This window comes from Lissotriton helveticus, chromosome 11, assembly GCF_964261635.1.
Source record: "Lissotriton helveticus chromosome 11, aLisHel1.1, whole genome shotgun sequence".
NCBI classification, from domain to species: Eukaryota; Metazoa; Chordata; class Amphibia; order Caudata; family Salamandridae; genus Lissotriton; species Lissotriton helveticus.
Window position 1 is genome coordinate 1,093,268,969 of NC_136072.1, and position 19,145 is coordinate 1,093,288,113.

Genomic DNA, 19,145 nt, shown 5'->3' on the forward strand with positions numbered 1-19,145 from the left:
AGTACGGTCCTTTCAAAAACTCAAATCATGCTATCTGACACAGTTTCTCCAATGCATTATGTGGCTTTAGTGTAATATCATCTGGAGCAAGGTGGAAAAACTGTTTTGCGAAAATAAAGAAAGAAATAGTCTATAAGCAATATGGTAACCAAAAGATTCCAACTACCCTGACAGCAGTATTGCAGGTCACATCCATCTCCCCATTATGAACTATTTTTGAGTTCAACTAGAAGTAGATAGCTTTTTTTTAGCAGTTAAATTGTCATGAGCTTAAAGAACAGATGTAAAATACTGACAACAAAGGAAATCAAACTTCACCTACAGATCCTATGATATTATAACACAAATTAGCAAGACTCCTCGCCTGTTGACATTCATATTTGACCCTCATCCCTGTAAACAATACAGCATAATCTCAAATTACATTTAATGGAAAGAATGTCAAAACTAAGAAATAATTGTCAAAAACAAAGCAAAATAGGTCAGTATTACAAACACCTTCTATAAGGAGTCAAACACGATATCTGCAACATGATATACTGTTTCCACCTTGGCACCAACTCACATTCCTGTTGGCACGCCAAGCAAGGTCATCTTCTCAATCCACCTGCAAACACTATCTCTGATGACTTTTGACCATTCACAAGATTCGGATTTCATGAGAAAGGATAACTACATTTATGGTTCTATAGCCTTTGAAATTCAAACCCAACTTCTCCATGTAAAAAAATTTAGAAGTCTGGTTCATGGTCCACTGCAGTTGTGAATGAGACCAATACTATCACTTCTATAAACTAGTCCTGCTAACCTTCAAGAGGTTCAGGAAAACTCATTCTATGTGCTTCTTAAGGTGCTTCATGATCTTAAGATCCCTGCAGTGATTGTCTGCCTATGCCAGAGCCGTGGGCTGTAGATTGTGGAGCCCTCTCCCCCCATGTAACCATTGTCTCTTCTGTCCCCCACCAAAGCATACCAGAGTTACTTCTGGAAAGGGTGCATGCCCGGTTCCGAGGGGAGTCTGTGCAAAGTCTGCATCGGAAGAGAGGAGGAGGAAGGTGTCAAAGCCTCCAGCAGGTGTGCCGCCAACCATGACGAGCGTTACTATGGCAATCTGGGAGCACTCAGGTAAGGCTCTGTTGGATAAGACTTTGGCCACAGTTGACAATGGATGCTGAAAAGCAACTACTTGTGCTCTGGCCTTGGGGATGGGTGAATAGAACTACTCCATTTGTAGTGGGAGGTTTTGCTTTAGTGAACTACTGTTTAGCCTAGCCATAGATGTGCACAGTCAGACTCCAAGCTCAAGGGTGAAGCAAAAGTGAAAATGAGAAAGTTCATGAACTTTCAACCATTTGTTAATGAGGATGTGGGCTACAAACAGAACATTAATTTTCTACAGATGCCAAGGATAAGGTAAGTGATAATTCACATGCAAGTATATGTCCTGTTGTCACAAAGGAGGGGTCCGAAAAAATGACCACTTTCTACCATCGTACCATCACCTCTAATGTATGCTGTTAAACAAATGGCATTGTGATTGAGTTGATGACGATTTAATTAATGTAGACTTAATTTATGTTGCAAGTTGCACACACTCAGCTCTACAAAACTCAGAAATACACATGGACTTGTTTTCATTCGTGGAACCATCTTTTTTTATCCTTTCTATATATGAAGTTTGATGTTTTAATTTCACAGATTTGTAAATTGATTTTGTAGTAAACAGGTATTACTACTACTTTACATACTACAAAATTGCCAATGGATGAAATATATATGTGTGTGTGTATATATATATTTATATATATATATATATAAATGTAAATGTAAATGTAGTATACTTGTAAAGCGCACAGCTGCCCCAGCAACGGGGCGTCCCGGCGCTGTATAACTCTGGGGAACCCGTCCTGGCTTTCCCTGTGGGATGGTCCCATGCTGGGAGTCCCCAAGGTGGAGCCAGGCATCCCCGGAATTGGTGGGGCCGTTGTGGAGATTAGGCAAGCTAATGCCCAGAGTTGCAGAGTGGAACCCCTGATTAGAGTAAGCACCGAAGCGAGAATTATCGAGTCCGCTGACCAAGGTCCACGACCCTGCCGCGTCGGGAATTGAACCCTGGTCCCGGGCTGACTTCTGCTCTCAGGCCTGCCGCCTCTAACCAGTGAGCCACACTACTCCACTATATATCAATCCAAATGCTGAAACCTTCTCCAAAGGTACCCAGTGGAAAGAACAGCAACCACGGACTCTCTTATGCTTCAAAAGCAGTATTATTTATTTAGCAAATGATCTGCAACTCGACGCGGTTCAGGACCTAGTCCCTTGGTCATGAGTGACCAAGGGACTAGGTTTTGAAATGCGTTGAGTTGCTTATTTATTTAGCAAATGATCTGCAACTCGACGTGTTTTGGGACCTAGTCCCTTGGTCACGAGTGACCAAGGGACTAAGTCCCGAAACGCGTCGAGTTGCCGATCATTTGCTAAATAAATAATACTGCTTTTGAAGCATAAGAGAGTCCGTGGTTGCTGTTTTTTCCACTGGGTACCTTTGGAGAAGTTTTCAGCGTTTGGATTGGTTATTTGAGGCTCTCCCCCTCACCCCGGACCGCCGTCGTAAGCGGTAAGGACATGGCGTCCTTGGGGGTGGGGGGGGGGGGTGGGGGGGGGAGGTGTGGGGGTGTGTGTGTGTGTGTGTGAATCAACCTACTTGTTTTAAAAAAAAAATCCTGATAGCTAGAGGTTTCAGGTGATTAAACACAAAGCTTTCTGTCTCTAATATCACACTGTGGTTCAAACAAAGCAAAGAGTGCTAATCATTTCTCCTAGTTTTACATTTTCTCTACCTAAAGAATTTGGAAGTACCCAGACTTCTTTCTATTTTGAATAATTTATGTATTACTGTAAGATTCCGAGCATTTCAGTTTCAATGTACTGAAATGCTTTGCTTCAAGTCTAAGTAAATACATGTTTTAATAAAAGCATCAGACTTCTGATAAAAAGGATGGTTCTCAAACATATCAGCATATGAAGTTAGAAATAAAAAAAACAATTATTTTAGTCTACTGGATCTAAGTTTAAGGATGTCATTGATGAAGCAATTTATTTAGTGTTATTGCCTTGGGAGCTAGATTGCACAGCTTCTATATTTCTAATGCCTAGTGATCGAAATATGGGCCTCAAGTACTTTTTCCATAAATCAATTAGATGAGAGCATTGTGCCCCAAACTGTAGGTCGTGACCCACTGTTGCGCGAGCTGTTTTTTTGGTGGGTTGCGAAAGTCTAAGCAGCAAATAAAGATGCCTTTAAATTCTGTGTCTATCTTGTCAAATTTGCTGTGTTTGAAAGACAGAGGTCAAATGTCAGGCTAAGTCGGTTGACAAATTGCTGCTTATGTTTTCAATATGGGAACTGGTGTTTACTAGCTCTTCTCACTTTGCAGTCAGAGAAAGAAAAACAAAGTGAATTATGTGACAATCTTGCTGGGGTACAGGGAGTGTGAAAGGAAAGCCTGCAGGATGTCATTTTTGTAACATTCTACAAAATGTAAATACCTGTACATTAACTGTACACATTCAGCAATTAGGACAGCAAAAATGAAACACGTTTTCTTGTAATTCTGAAGTGTGAAGGAAACAAAGATTTTAATAGGATCAAAATAAATCAGTACACTTTAATTGGTGAGGCACAAATGATCAATCATCACTGAAACCTGACTTCCACACATTATCATTTGAATGCAATATAGTTTTATCAGTAAAATTGTATGGGCCACATGTACTACTGTTTTTAGCGGTCGCAAACAGAGTTTTGGGTGGTTTGCATATGTAGCATGTACCAGCCCTATTTTACGAGTCTGTAACCTTCTACTGACTCACAAAGTATGGTTTGCGAGTCGCTTTTAGGAAGGGGCATGCCATGGGTGTACCTTCCTAATAGCGGGTCGCAAGGCCATGTACAATTGTTTTGCGACTGGAATGCAGTCACAAAACAATCGCAGTTTACCGCCTAGTTCACGTAGGTGGTAAGCCACTCGCAAACAGGAAGGGGTTCCCAGGGATCCCTTCCCCTTTGTGTCTGGCAGCAAAAACTGTTTTGTAAGAGAAGGCAGTGGTCCCATGGACCACTGCCTACTCTTAAAAAATGAAACAGAAACATTTCTTTTTTAAATGCATCCCGTTTTGCTTATAAGGAAAACTGGCTGCATTTTTTTAAAAGTGCTTTATTTAAAAAGCAGCCACAGACATGATGGTCTGCTGACCCCGGCAGGCACCATCCCTGTGAGTGCTGGCCATTCCCAATGGGTCACAAATTGTGACCTACCTCATGAATTTTAATGAGGCAGGTCCCTTGCAACCCATTTGGGAACCGCAAACAGTGTCTGAGACACTGTTGTACATTTCATTTTGCCACTCGCAAATTGCGAGTAGCTAAATATCACAATTTACGAGTCGTAAAATGAGATGGTCGTACATGTGGACCTATGTGGCAACTTCAATGGAAAGTGCGCAACCACACGATGCTTTAGTTACATTAAAAAAATTGCCAGCCTCATGTCCGTTCATGCTAGTTTGGTCACAAAATGTGGCGCTCTAAAAATTGAGTTTTGGTTCTAAATGTTTGGGAAGCAAGCACTGGATGAGAGCATAAACAGATGATGTGCTCAGTTGTTTCTTCTGTTAAACCACATAATCAGCATAGAATATTATTGTGGTCTCTTCCACTCCCATTAATAACAATGGATTTTAGTCTTAAGGCCACAATAGCTGGTATATAAGGGAAACAGTCTGCCCGCCCCGGTCCGACTCGGTAACCTATACCGTTGAGCGGAGGGCGGGGCAGACAAGAGCAGGACACACCCAGGGAGGCGAGCGGTTAGCGCTCCAGCTCTCCACTTAACAGGGCTATATAGGCAGTGAGGAGGCAGTGTCATCTTGCGGTAAGGGACGACGGTGGCAGCTTCTCCCGACCCCGCTTGACGCCTACCCCATTTCTAAAGCGGTAACGCTGCTGCTGCTGTAGAGTGACTGAAATTGAATGAGAATTGTATTGTCACCACATTGACCCCGCACTCGCTAATTTTAAAACTTGATTGTGCTAAAATTGATTATTGTATTTTAATACACCCTGCACTTACCCTGATGGAATGTTTTTAAATTGAATCACTAATTTACAAAACATACGTGGGGAAGTCACCAAAATACCAGCGCCTGACAGGGCTATCGCGTTCTGCTCATTACTCCAGTCTGCCCGCCCCGGTCCGACTCGGTAACCTATACCGTTGAGCGGAGGGCGGGGCAGACAAGAGCAGGACACACCCAGGGAGGCGAGCGGTTAGCGCTCCAGCTCTCCACTTAACAGGGCTATATAGCCCCCGTCGGCCATAGCGCGCAGCGGTGGCGCCTTAGCCAGCGCCGAAGACAAGCCAAACACCTGCCCGTCTGCGCCCGTCCGCGACAGGACGGGGCCAGGGGCCGGTAACCATGACCTATCCACCTGCCAACCGATTAAGGTATACAGCACAAGACTTACTGCATATATGTCATTCCACAGTAGGGGAGTGCCCTATTAAATTGGAGGATAACATAGAGGGTCCATTTACCTGTTGCTTCTGCAAAACTCAATTTGACGAACTCACAGGCTTGATAAGTGCCCCCAAGCCAGGCCCCAAACACTATCTACCGAAATTTAACACTATACCGGATATCCCTTCTGCGGATATAGATAGAAATAAATCCTTCAGGAAAAGCGTGCTTAACGATAAAAACCTGCTTTGTAATGTTAGGTCATTGCCAAAACATGCCGTTGAAGTATGGGACCTGATTACTGAGAAAGAACCGGACCTGTGCTTCCTAACGGAAACCTGGCTTAAACCCCACCTAGTTCCCGCCATAACCCTGGGAATTCCTCCGGGATATAAAATCGCCATGGTAGACCGACCTAGAAAAACAGGAGGTGGCATAGCAATAGTATACAAGGAAGGCATTACTGTCAAAATATTGGACGAATTATGCACCCCTGAGCTGGAACTTATGATTTTTAACCTACAGTTCCCCAACAAAACTAGCAGAAACGGAGCCTTAATATACCGCCCCCCTGGTCCGTGTACCAATATATCCATTGTATTGATGGAAGCTTTGGCACCCCATATATACAATAATTCAGATTTCCTTCTAATAGGGGATTTCAACATCCATAGTGAATTAAATAACAACTCTGAGACAAAGACCTTTATTGCCGATCTCAACTCATTGGGTTTAAGACAAGTCAATAATGGGCCTACCCATGAGGTGGGACATACGTTAGACCTAATATTCACGAATTCCCTTCAAATTGAATGCTCTCTCCCCTACCAAGTTGATTGGACAGACCACTACGTGTTAGAATTCCAAACCCCCCCTACCTTGAATGGCCAAAAACATCCCGTGCTACCCAGCAAACGAAGACCCTGGCATAAGTTGACCCAGGAAAATTTTCGTAAAGCATACTTAGCACCTCAGTTGGATGGGAGCGAGAACATTGATAAAGCCCTGAATGACTATGAGGAAGTGTTGCTTAACACAATAGAAATGACTATCCCGCTAAGAACCTTCAAACCCAAACCTGTTCAAAAACAAGAGATCTGGTTCTCTGAAAACCTAAGAAAGTCTAAACAAACCACACGGAAGCTTGAAAAGAAATGGAGGGCTTCGCGTCTAGATTGTGATAAACAACTTTATAAAGACTCCTTGAGAAGTTACCACAAGGATATCCGCCTAGCACGGAAAAACTACATAGCTTCGCAGCTATTGGAGGCGGGCAACAATTCTAAGACGCTATATCAGATCTTACTGTCCTTCACTAAACCCACTGCATTTGAGAGTCAAGAGGTAGCCTCACAACAACTATGTGATAACATCTCTGAATTCTTCAAACTAAAAATTGATACTATATATGATAAAATTCTGGCATCTAACTCCACAAACAAAAGGGACAATGAATCCGCCATGAACTCTGATATGCCATTCACCCCTGAAAACTCTCTTGCGGCATTCCCGCCCATACAGATTGAAGACATAGTGGCACTCATATCCCAAATAAAAAGTGGTTCCCCCACAGACACTATCCCTGCACGGGTTATGCCCTCTCTAGCCATTGAATTGGGACCCACCATCCAGAAACTAATAAACATCTCGCCAAGCTCAGGGCAGGTCCCACGTGGATGGAAAAAGGCATTGGTCAAGCCACTCCGGAAAAACACCACCATCTCCTGGGATGAGCTCAGTAATCTTAGACCTATATCCTTACTCCCCTTTATGGGTAAAATTACTGAGAAATATGTAAATAGACATCTATCAGGATATACTGAATCGGCCGGAGTGTTAGATCTTTCACAATCCGGCTTTAGGCCCAAACATAATACAGAGACCGCCTTAATGTCAGTCGCAGACGATCTACGTATGTACCAGGATAGGGGCCTCTCCGTTATCTTGGTGCTACTAGATCTGTCTGCGGCGTTCGACACCGTATCCCACTCCATCCTCATGGCCAGGCTAAAGAACATCGGCCTGAGACATGAAGCGCTTGCATGGTTGTGCAGCTTTCTAACTAACCGGACCCAGCAAGTAACTATGGGGAGTTTTCGGTCAGAGGAAGTTGAGATCTCCAAAGGGGTGCCACAGGGCTCATGCCTGAGCCCAACTTTGTTCAACATATACGTGGCACCCCTGGCCAACATCTTGAGAGCATATGGTTTTGTTCCAACATCCTATGCGGATGACTCTCAACTCCTCTTTCCTTTTAAAACCCTGACTCCGGAAGTACAAAACTCCTTCTCCCTAGGGATGAAAGCAGTGGCCAGTTGGATGTCTGCCAACTTTTTAAAATGCAATGTGGGAAAGACGGAAGTTATGTTGTTTGGGGAGGTAAAACGACTCTGGACTCCGGACTGGTGGCCGCATGATCTTGGCCCAGTACCGGAGCCTAAACTTACTGTTAAGAACTTAGGAGTACGTTTCGACCAGGAATTGAACCTCAAACAACACACTAATCAGGTCGTGGGATCCTGCTTCCACATCATCGGTATGCTACGCAAAATCTTCCCCCTTCTACCAGACGGGAGTAGAAAGATGCTAGTACAGGCCTTAGTCATGAGTCGCTTAGACTACTGTAATGGCCTGTTGCTAGCAGCTAATGAAGAAGTCATGACCAGACTTCAGGTGGTCCAGAACACGGCTGCCCGTCTGGTCTTGAATGTTCCCCCTCGCACACCTTCAAGGCCCCTCCTGACTAAGCTTCATTGGCTGCCCATTAGACAACGGACAAAATTCAAGGTATGTTGTGTCATTCATAAGTCCTTGAATGGTATGGGACCTGCATATCTGGCAAACAAATTTGTTCCCTATAAACCCTCCCGCTCTCTTAGATCTAGCGAACAAGGTCTTCTACAGGTTCCTAGAGCCAGGAAGGCAAGACAGGGCAGCAAAGCACTCTCAATTGCTGGCCCGTCCCTATGGAACAGTCTCCCTAACACCCTTAGGCTATGCAAGGACTACTTCCCTTTCAGAAAAATGTTAAAAACATTCCTATTCAGCACCTAGGCAGCTAGCGTAACTCTGACTGTACTGGGGAAGAAGTCAAAGCGCGGAGATACTCCTCCTGGAGTCGATGCCAGCGCGATACAAGCCTGAAATAATAATAATAATAATAATAATAATAAAACAGCAGTTACTATTGTAAGGGCCTTCCTTATAATGATCTGCTTCTAGGAATAGATTATCAAGATTAAAGAACTGGTGGGCGGTTAAGAAGATTGATCTATTCCAGTTGCTGGGTCCAAGTGAAATTTTTGAAAAAATGGATAGTAGACTTGTTTCCTATATAATATGTTTCTCAGTCAAATAAATGGTGTGACAAAGCGGAACTTACTTGTAAGGAAAGCAGAAGAGTATACAGCAAGCCAGTGCCTCTGAAATTCTGATCAGGCCCAGGCAGACTTGGGCAGTTTCTCCAACATTGGCTCTTTCATAGATTCACATGCTTGAATACTTCCCCGTCATCGGACTGGGAGACCCCAGTAACATTGTTGGACTTTGGCCCTTAGGGCAGGTTCACCCCTAGACTTTTTGCTTGAAATGGTGACCTGGAGATGGTGATTTTTGGATTCTGCGCACTTTCACTGTGTCCCAGTGGAAAGTGCGTGCGCACTCTGAGTGCATGTGCTGAGCTAGGCCTGCCCGCCCATAGGAATGCATGGGGAATGTATGTGTCCCTGGTAGTTCCTGATGCGTGGGGTGTACAGGCTTGAGTCTGGTATGTGTGAACTCGTGAGAGTGAATGCTGCGAGATGGTGTATGCAGCATGTATGTGTCTAGTAGCGAAGCGCCATTTCTAGACATGGCTGTACGTGTGCTGTGAGGGTGCTGGCGTGTGATTGGCTGGAGCTGGCTGGCATGCCAGGCTCCAGGAAGTCTGGATGGGTCTGCCCGGTGGTGAGTGGGAGATCTGCATGAGTAATGTGTGGGAGGAGTGTACCTGTGTCCTGGATGGGCTGGGTTTTCCCCACACAATGCTGGCTCCGCCCCCTGTGGTGTGTCTAATGACCCAGGCCCTGCCAGTGAATAGAGAGGGTGGTTGAGGTAAACAGAGTACTCAAGAACCAGCTGCGACTGGTTCCGCCCCCACTCTGCACCCTCAGACAAAGGAATGCACTGTATAAAAATGGGGCTGTGTCCCCACTGAAGTTGTTCTCTTCCAGGATCCTGAGGGGGCTGTTGCTGCTGCTGGGCCAGAGGACCGCCACTTGGGCTGTCTCCCTGCCTGGAGACCCAGTGTGCTGGCTCTGGGCCCAGCCTTGTCCCCCCTGCCTGCCCAAGGACTTGCTGGAACTCTGCCCTGCTTGCTGAGGGCACCTGGGACCTTTATTTTACTTATAGCGCCTGGGAGCGCTCTATGTTGGTCCTCTAGCGCTTGGGAGCGCTTGATTTTGTTCTAGCGCTTGAGAGCGCTGTATTTGGCATTTAGCGCAGGGAGCGCTGTAAATTGCCTTTTAGCGCTGAGGAGCGCTTTGCCTGCCTAGCGAGTGCCCACCTCGCTTATTTTGGTTAATTTGCCCCCTGGCAGGTGCCCACCCTGCCAGGGACCTTGCCGCTATATTTTAAGTTTACCTCGAGGGAGCCCACTCCTCGGTAAACTCATCCCCCGCCTACGAGTGCCTGGAACGGGCCGCCGCGCTGCCCGCGACGACCCGGAAGTGCTTGGCCGGCCGGCCAATTGCAGCGCGTCCCCGAGGTCTGACCCGGAAGTCAGGCAAGCTGCGGCGGGACAACAGGAAGCGGACGGGAGCCCACCCCGCGCTCCTGCAGCAGAAGAAGAAGCCGGCACATTCCGCCCCTCCCCGGGGCTCCAAGGAAGTGAAGAGGTGAGCCCCGGAGGGTGACAGGGGAGAGCGGAAACAGCGCGTGAGGCCACGGGGATCCCGTGCCAGGAGAGAGCCCCGCCCGCGAGAGGAGAGGAAGCCCCCGCGCCAGACCCGGTGAGTGCTTCAAGAGGAAGGGGGAGGTGTCTGGGCACACTGCCGGTGCCCGCGCCCCGCCCCGCCCCCCTGTGCATTGCTGTGGTTGTTGGGGCCACGAGGCTCCAGGGGCATTTTAGGCACAGCGAGTCTCCCGAGCGGGGCTCCTAGCTAGCGTGGGCCATTGTCCTCGAGTCCCCCAGAGGGGGGACTACCACAAAAAGGTGCCACAGTTGTGTTTGAGCCTGAGAGGCTCAGAGGGGACATTTTCTTGCTTTAAGAGCCCAGAGAGGCTCTGAGAGGGCCATTCGTTTTGTGAGCCCAGAGAGGCTCTGCAGTGCCACGGTGGTGGTTCTTGAGCCAGAGAGGCTCTTAGGGGGCATTTCTGGGCAATTCGAGTCCCCAAGAGGGGGACTCCAACTAGAGCCAGAGAGGCTCGAGGCGCTATCTGTTTACCGAGCCCAGAGAGGCTCTAGGGGGCCTGCTGGTTTTGTGAGAGCCCTGAGAAAGGCTCATTGCCCATTTTCGTTTTGAGAGCCCTGAGAGGCTCTGGGGCCCAGTGGTCCTGGAAAGAAGGGCCTGAGAGAGGCTCAGGGCACCAGTTCTTGTCCAGGAGCCCAGCGAGGCTCCGCAGTGCCACAGTGGTGGTTCTTGAGCCCAGAGAGGCTCCAACGTTGCCCTAACTTTCCCTGCACCAGTTGCCCAGCACTTTGTGGGCAACTGCGACGTTTAGGCCCTGACATTGGGACACAGGGACAGTCACAGGTGGTGACTGATCTAAGTTTTGCGCAATGTTATTGCTGCACCTCTGAATGTATTGTTTATGCGTCATGTGCCTTTACACCTCTGAATGAATGTTATGCATTGCATCATGCGTTTTCCTCTTACACCCCTACAGGTATTGTGATACATAGGTGGTTGTTTTCTCCCTAGTACAGGTGGTGCTAGTGAGGTCCTGGTTACCAGTGATTACTGGTTGTGTGCTATTTTGTGCTATATTCTATGTACTAAGTGCTATTTCTGAAAGTGCTACTTCTGATTCCTGACAGTGGTCCAGGTGGCCCTGTCTTGTACATATCCCCTGTAAATTCTGCCCGTGCCTCTGGCACATTGTAAAGTGTGTGTTTTATCTAATGTGTTTTGGTGTAATACAAAGGCTATTTTTATATAACCTTGTGTGGAGTTTCCTTTGTGGTGGGCCTTTGGTTGTTGTTGCTGGGGTGCGTGCGCAAATACTTAACCTACATCGCCTCCAAGTTTAGCCTTGCTGCTCGCGCCACGTTACCTAGAGGGTGAGTAGGGGTTATCTTGGCGTGTAACTCCCTTGCCCTGACTTGGGTGTGGTGGTCTCTGACTGACTTTGGCGAAAGCCCTGGCCAGCCGGGGATCCCATTTCCAACATTGGCGGCAAGCGGTGGGATAAGGATTTGTGTTTGCGTTGTACCACAGTAGCGGCTGGCCGCACTACAAAACTCTGCATTTTAGATGACCACATTTTAGGGGATTGTATTGTTTTTGAAATTCCATTGTTTCTTCTCCTGAAGAGTGTCATTTGATTGTGTTCAGTACATTTGTCCCCCGCCCTGCTTCCAGAGTTTGGTACCTGTGTCGCTTTTGGTCAGGTTGAGAAGTCAGGGGTGGTAGAAACTGCCTTACCGATCCGAGGGGAGGGTGTGTGTGGATGAATGGTGTGTTTTCCTGGACGCATGAGTATGAGTTCTCTTTGATAAGGAGATTGTTGAAGTTTTGGAATTGTGTACTCTTACTTCAGATTGTTAAGTCCCCTGTGTTGCACGTGTCTGTGAGCATCTTGCCAAGATGGAGTCTGCTTTTAATGTCTGGGGTCTGTTTTTGCATGAACTGAGAGAGTTTTGCGAAGAGAGAGACATTGCAGTGAATGAGTCAGACACCCAGTCCCAACTTAGGGGTAACCTGATCCAATGGCAGAAGGATGACTGGGAGCGTGAGCACAGTGAGGAGAGGGCCCGGGTCTCACACCATGAGGGTGGTGGGTCAGAGGGGAGCCCTGAAGAGTCTGAGGAGGAGGAAGAAGATGATAGCACAGGGACGCCAGCAGATAGTGAGGACCCCATAGGTAGGGAGTCCCTTGCTGGGTCCAGCGTAGGAGGCAGCGCCTCATCCCTTTACCTGTCCCCAGAGGAGCTGGAAGATAGGAGGAGAGAAAGGGAGCACCAGCTGGCTTTAGAGAAGCTCAGGTTGGAGCATGCCCAGGCTATGGCACAGCTGGGCATTAGAAAGCAACAGCTGGAGACCGAGAGGGTCTTAGCGCAGGACAGGATAGAGGAGGCTGAGAGGGCCGCCACCAGAGGCAAAGTAGCTTTGGAAGGTAGACTATCCCCTGCGCGCAGTGTTGAGTTTCTGGATCCCCCAGGGAGGGTTGGGTCCAGTGGTGGCAGCTATTTAAATCTCAGTCTAGAAAGTCCCAGTTCCCAGAGTATGGTTCCTGTTTCCCCAGAGGAGGAGAATAGGTTGAGGTTTAGGAACCTTAGGAAACCGTCTCATCAGTCTTGGGAAGACTTTGAGGATGACTGTTGTGAAGCCCTGTGTGATTGGGTACGGGAGCCCACGAAATGTGATTGGGACCTATTGTTCGATATGTTTCTCAGAGAGCAGTTCCTCAGTTGTTGTTCACCAGGGTTGCGCCAACACCTGTTAGGGTGTGGATTGTCTGAACCATGTGAGCTGGCAGAGGAAGCAGACCGCTGGGAAGGGACCAGAGGTTCTGTAGAGTCATTGGTGAGTGACTCCAAAAGTAGTGGGTCAGGGATCTTCCAGCCCAGCGTGGTGGAAGAGGCTCAGTGTAGCCCAGCTAGGTCCCTGGTTAGTGAGAAGGGTGTAGGGGCTGACTGCCTGGCTCAGTGGAGCAGGAGTCAGTGGGTGGCTGAGAGCCCCCAGAGGCCCGAAGCCCTGTCTCAGAACCTGGGTGGTTTCTTGAGGGAACACCAGGTTGGGGACCTAGGCTGTCCTGTTAACCCAGTTGAGGAGGATCTCCTAGTGAGTAGAGGACCTGGAGTGTCTGTAACCAGAGCTCCTGTGGTTCTAGAGTCTGGCAGTACCGCTCCGGTAGGGAGGGTACAGGAGTCCGGAGTGAGGAGTGATTGGGGGAGTTCCCCAGTGGAAGGACCAGTGGGTCAGGGACTACCCAGTTGGGCTAGGTTCCCGTGTAGTGACCATGGTAACAACACTTCTGGTCTGGGGGATCTTCACGCACTGTCAGGTGGACAGAGGGCGGGAGATCTGCGCCAGACAGACAGTCACACAACAGATGTGACATTTGTTAGCCTCAGGGGGATGGAGTGTAAGTCCCCAGAAGTCCTGGAGTGCCAGGCAATTGTTCCACCGAAGGTTTTAGACCAGAGGTTGGAAGGCCAGGTTCAGGATCAGCCTGACCTGAAGGGTAGGACGACTGTAACCAGTGTCCTGACCAGTTCTTCTTCCAGAGGAACTTCTCCAGGTGGGAGAGGGCAGACCTCTGGAAGGGGGTGCAGAGGGTGGGAGAGCCCACCTCTGACCCCGGTGCAACCTGAGTGGATTAGCCCTGGGTTGGAATGGCGTTCTAGGGGTACCCCTCGCAGAGGGAGGAGGAACCCTAGGAGAAGAGGTAGGGGGAGGAGAGCCTTCCCTGAGACTCCTGGTCCGCCTGAGGTTGTAGGCCCTAGGCTGGAGTACCAGTGGCAGTCTAGTCCTGTCTTGCAGACAGGAAGAGTGGAGAATGGCTCCTATTTGCCAGGGGTTACTACCCCCCGCTCTGCGAATTGGCATGGACCAGTGGCACCTGGGTGGCCCAGGGCCTGGTCCTGGCCGCGGACAACTTGGGAGTACCAGTGGGGTAGCCCAGTTGGTCCAGACAGTGTGTTTAGAAGGAATCCCATGGGTCCACCGTGGCGTAGAACAGGAGGGTGTCCCTGCAGTTGTGGGCCCGCGTCCGTGTTCTATCGCCCCAAGCAGGGAAGTCCATCACGGTGGTGATTGTTCTACCCTGCGTTTTGGCTGGAAGGGGGTTATGTTGGACTTTGGCCCTTAGGGCAGGTTCACCCCTAGACTTTTTGCTTGAAATGGTGACCTGGAGATGGTGATTTTTGGATTCTGCGCACTTTCACTGTGTCCCAGTGGAAAGTGCGTGCGCACTCTGAGTGCATGTGCTGAGCTAGGCCTGCCCGCCCATAGGAATGCATGGGTAATGTATGTGTCCCTGGTAGTTCCTGATGCGTGGGGTGTACAGGCTTGAGTCTGGTATGTGTGAACTCGTGAGAGTGAATGCTGCGAGATGGTGTATGCAGCATGTATGTGTCTAGTAGCGAAGCGCCATTTCTAGACATGGCTGTACGTGTGCTGTGAGGGTGCTGGCGTGTGATTGGCTGGAGCTGGCTGGCATGCCAGGCTCCAGGAAGTCTGGATGGGTCTGCCCGGTGGTGAGTGGGAGATCTGCATGAGTAATGTGTGGGAGGAGTGTACCTGTGTCCTGGATGGGCTGGGTTTTCCCCACACAATGCTGGCTCCGCCCCCTGTGGTGTGTCTAATGACCCAGGCCCTGCCAGTGAATAGAGAGGGTGGTTGAGGTAAACAGAGTACTCAAGAACCAGCTGCGACTGGTTCCGCCCCCACTCTGCACCCTCAGACAAAGGAATGCACTGTATAAAAATGGGGCTGTGTCCCCACTGAAGTTGTTCTCTTCCAGGATCCTGAGGGGGCTGTTGCTGCTGCTGGGCCAGAGGACCGCCACTTGGGCTGTCTCCCTGCCTGGAGACCCAGTGTGCTGGCTCTGGGCCCAGCCTTGTCCCCCCTGCCTGCCCAAGGACTTGCTGGAACTCTGCCCTGCTTGCTGAGGGCACCTGGGACCTTTATTTTACTTATAGCGCCTGGGAGCGCTCTATGTTGGTCCTCTAGCGCTTGGGAGCGCTTGATTTTGTTCTAGCGCTTGAGAGCGCTGTATTTGGCATTTAGCGCAGGGAGCGCTGTAAATTGCCTTTTAGCGCTGAGGAGCGCTTTGCCTGCCTAGCGAGTGCTCACCTCGCTTATTTTGGTTAATTTGCCCCCTGGCAGGTGCCCACCCTGCCAGGGACCTTGCCGCTATATTTTAAGTTTACCTCGAGGGAGCCCACTCCTCGGTAAACTCATCCCCCGCCTACGAGTGCCTGGAACGGGCCGCCGCGCTGCCCGCGACGACCCGGAAGTGCTTGGCCGGCCGGCCAATTGCAGCGCGTCCCCGAGGTCTGACCCGGAAGTCAGGCAAGCTGCGGCGGGACAACAGGAAGCGGACGGGAGCCCACCCCGCGCTCCTGCAGCAGAAGAAGAAGCCGGCACATTCCGCCCCTCCCCGGGGCTCCAAGGAAGTGAAGAGGTGAGCCCCGGAGGGTGACAGGGGAGAGCGGAAACAGCGCGTGAGGCCACGGGGCTCCCGTGCCAGGAGAGAGCCCCGCCCGCGAGAGGAGAGGAAGCCCCCGCGCCAGACCCGGTGAGTGCTTCAAGAGGAAGGGGGAGGTGTCTGGGCACACTGCCGGTGCCCGCGCCCCGCCCCGCCCCCCTGTGCATTGCTGTGGTTGTTGGGGCCACGAGGCTCCAGGGGCATTTTAGGCACAGCGAGTCTCCCGAGCGGGGCTCCTAGCTAGCGTGGGCCATTGTCCTCGAGTCCCCCAGAGGGGGGACTACCACAAAAAGGTGCCACAGTTGTGTTTGAGCCTGAGAGGCTCAGAGGGGACATTTTCTTGCTTTAAGAGCCCAGAGAGGCTCTGAGAGGGCCATTCGTTTTGTGAGCCCAGAGAGGCTCTGCAGTGCCACGGTGGTGGTTCTTGAGCCAGAGAGGCTCTTAGGGGGCATTTCTGGGCAATTCGAGTCCCCAAGAGGGGGACTCCAACTAGAGCCAGAGAGGCTCGAGGCGCTATCTGTTTACCGAGCCCAGAGAGGCTCTAGGGGGCCTGCTGGTTTTGTGAGAGCCCTGAGAAAGGCTCATTGCCCATTTTCGTTTTGAGAGCCCTGAGAGGCTCTGGGGCCCAGTGGTCCTGGAAAGAAGGGCCTGAGAGAGGCTCAGGGCACCAGTTCTTGTCCAGGAGCCCAGCGAGGCTCCGCAGTGCCACAGTGGTGGTTCTTGAGCCCAGAGAGGCTCCAACGTTGCCCTAACTTTCCCTGCACCAGTTGCCCAGCACTTTGTGGGCAACTGCGACGTTTAGGCCCTGACATTGGGACACAGGGACAGTCACAGGTGGTGACTGATCTAAGTTTTGCGCAATGTTATTGCTGCACCTCTGAATGTATTGTTTATGCGTCATGTGCCTTTACACCTCTGAATGAATGTTATGCATTGCATCATGCGTTTTCCTCTTACACCCCTACAGGTATTGTGATACATAGGTGGTTGTTTTCTCCCTAGTACAGGTGGTGCTAGTGAGGTCCTGGTTACCAGTGATTACTGGTTGTGTGCTATTTTGTGCTATATTCTATGTACTAAGTGCTATTTCTGAAAGTGCTACTTCTGATTCCTGACAGTGGTCCAGGTGGCCCTGTCTTGTACATATCCCCTGTAAATTCTGCCCGTGCCTCTGGCACATTGTAAAGTGTGTGTTTTATCTAATGTGTTTTGGTGTAATACAAAGGCTATTTTTATATAACCTTGTGTGGAGTTTCCTTTGTGGTGGGCCTTTGGTTGTTGTTGCTGGGGTGCGTGCGCAAATACTTAACCTACATCGCCTCCAAGTTTAGCCTTGCTGCTCGCGCCACGTTACCTAGAGGGTGAGTAGGGGTTATCTTGGCGTGTAACTCCCTTGCCCTGACTTGGGTGTGGTGGTCTCTGACTGACTTTGGCGAAAGCCCTGGCCAGCCGGGGATCCCATTTCCAACAAACATGATAAACAGCAGTATACATATAAGCAAGAGTGGGAAAGGGAAACGCAGCTAAAAATAAAGGAATGGCCTGGAGAGAGAGACAACCAGGAGGGAGCCTTATGGATGGAATGATTGTTGTAGCTCGCGAAATGGTACAGTAGTGGAATGTAAGCAGTTGACCTTTGCTATCTGCCTGATTCTGAAGGCGGGACAAGTTGTGAAGGGAAATGGGCGGCATGGAAGAAGCAGCCAATGTGAGGCGGGAACATGAGACAGAAGCAAATTGAAATAATGAGTTCTAGGAATGAGAGTCTGGCAGAGTTGGAAATGAGGGTAGAATGTTAAAGATAGTGGGGCAAGCAAGAGAGATTCAAGACTAAAAGGCGACTGACCACTCTTCACAGTGTTTATAGTCAGGCCTTTCATCCTGCCTCACCTTAATCAATATACGCATGTGCAGACCATAGCTGATGAGAGCAAGGATAGGAGGAAGAGCTGGGAGATACCAGAACACTCCCTTTCCTTTACTTATGTGTTGACGATTCTAGTGGATAGGGGCACCAGGGTTCAAGACAGTTTGCTGAAGGCTCAAACCTAGGATGTAAATGGCCTAGTGTGTTCTGAGCTAGGCTTCCAAAGCACAATACCTTATCTTATGTTTGTTAGATTCTCCTGTGAGGGCCTTCTGCTACTGGTCTGACAAGAGCTTGAGCTTTTGTTGAGGGACATCGAGTGGACTTGCTATTTTATGTTACTTGGTTTTTGCATAGTGCAGAATTCACCAATTCTTTTGCCTGTTGGTTTTCTTAGTTTTTGTGGGAAGACCAGTACTTAATTTGAGCCAGTGGTTCATGTCAGTGGAAAGAGTCCCAAGTGATCACCGTTCAGAGACGCATAAGGTGCTTACAAAAGGCACAAGTTCTGCATCAGCGATCAAGAGGTGAGATCAACTCATTGCAAGAATGTCCTACACATGCCAGTCCCAAACCTGGAACCATACCTGACTGAGGTTCCTTGAGGATTATTTTTTCCCTCTCTAAATACTTTTGATAAAGACTCCTTTTGGATTGTAGATATTGGGATGGCAATTTATCAACGTATTCACTGTAGCCCACTGTTTTTCCATCATAGTATTTGATCTTCTGAGAAAATGTGTCCATAAACCACTGTGGACCTTAAGTTATGTATTGCCCTGCTGTTCAAGCCAAGGGTAGCCAAGGAGAGCATTATCTTGGGCATTGACAGCGGAATCTCAGCGTGCATCACGACGTGGACTCTCTTGCTCTCTTAGGTAGCCAGTGGCCATTTTCAGGTAATCTTTATTGTAGAATAGATTCATGTAATTTTCCCAAAACCGATGCCAGGGTCACTGGCCTATTGCTGCTTGTCACCTGCTTGCAGTAACACCTGTGGAGTGAGGCAACAGACACATTTCTCCAAACGCCAGCTATACAGATAGGATTAGAAAATCAGACCACAGTGTGACATACACCCCAGTGTAATCTAAGGGCCGCGTGCATCAATGCTGTCAAATTTGATCCCGGCTACAAGATGCATTACATTAGCAGTGTGGATACTCCAATGAAGAGGTGATGCAGCCTTTAAAAAGGGGAGATGGTCAAGCTAAATGAGCTCTTGGATGCCTGCAGATCTGTAATCATCCACAAGAGCTCTCTTTGCTGGCCGCCTGGCCATGTTAGTTGTGAACTTTTGCAACCCAGAACAAAGTAGAAACAGGAGGGACCTGACTGGCACCATGCTTGGATGGTAGAGGGCTTTGACTCAGCAGTGAGCAGCAGTATGTCCATCCAGAATATT

General features: G+C 49.2%; 1 protein-coding gene across 1 annotated transcript in view; it reads left to right on the forward strand.

Annotated features, from left to right (window-relative positions):
• LOC144790939 (serotransferrin-2-like) overlaps positions 1 to 19,145 on the forward strand; it is a 293,556-nt gene that overhangs the window by 263,580 nt on the left and 10,831 nt on the right. Inside the window, exon 13 of the mRNA XM_078665568.1 lies at positions 969 to 1,125. Coding sequence (XP_078521694.1) covers positions 969 to 1,125 — 157 coding nt within the window. The remainder of the gene's footprint in view (positions 1 to 968; positions 1,126 to 19,145) is intronic.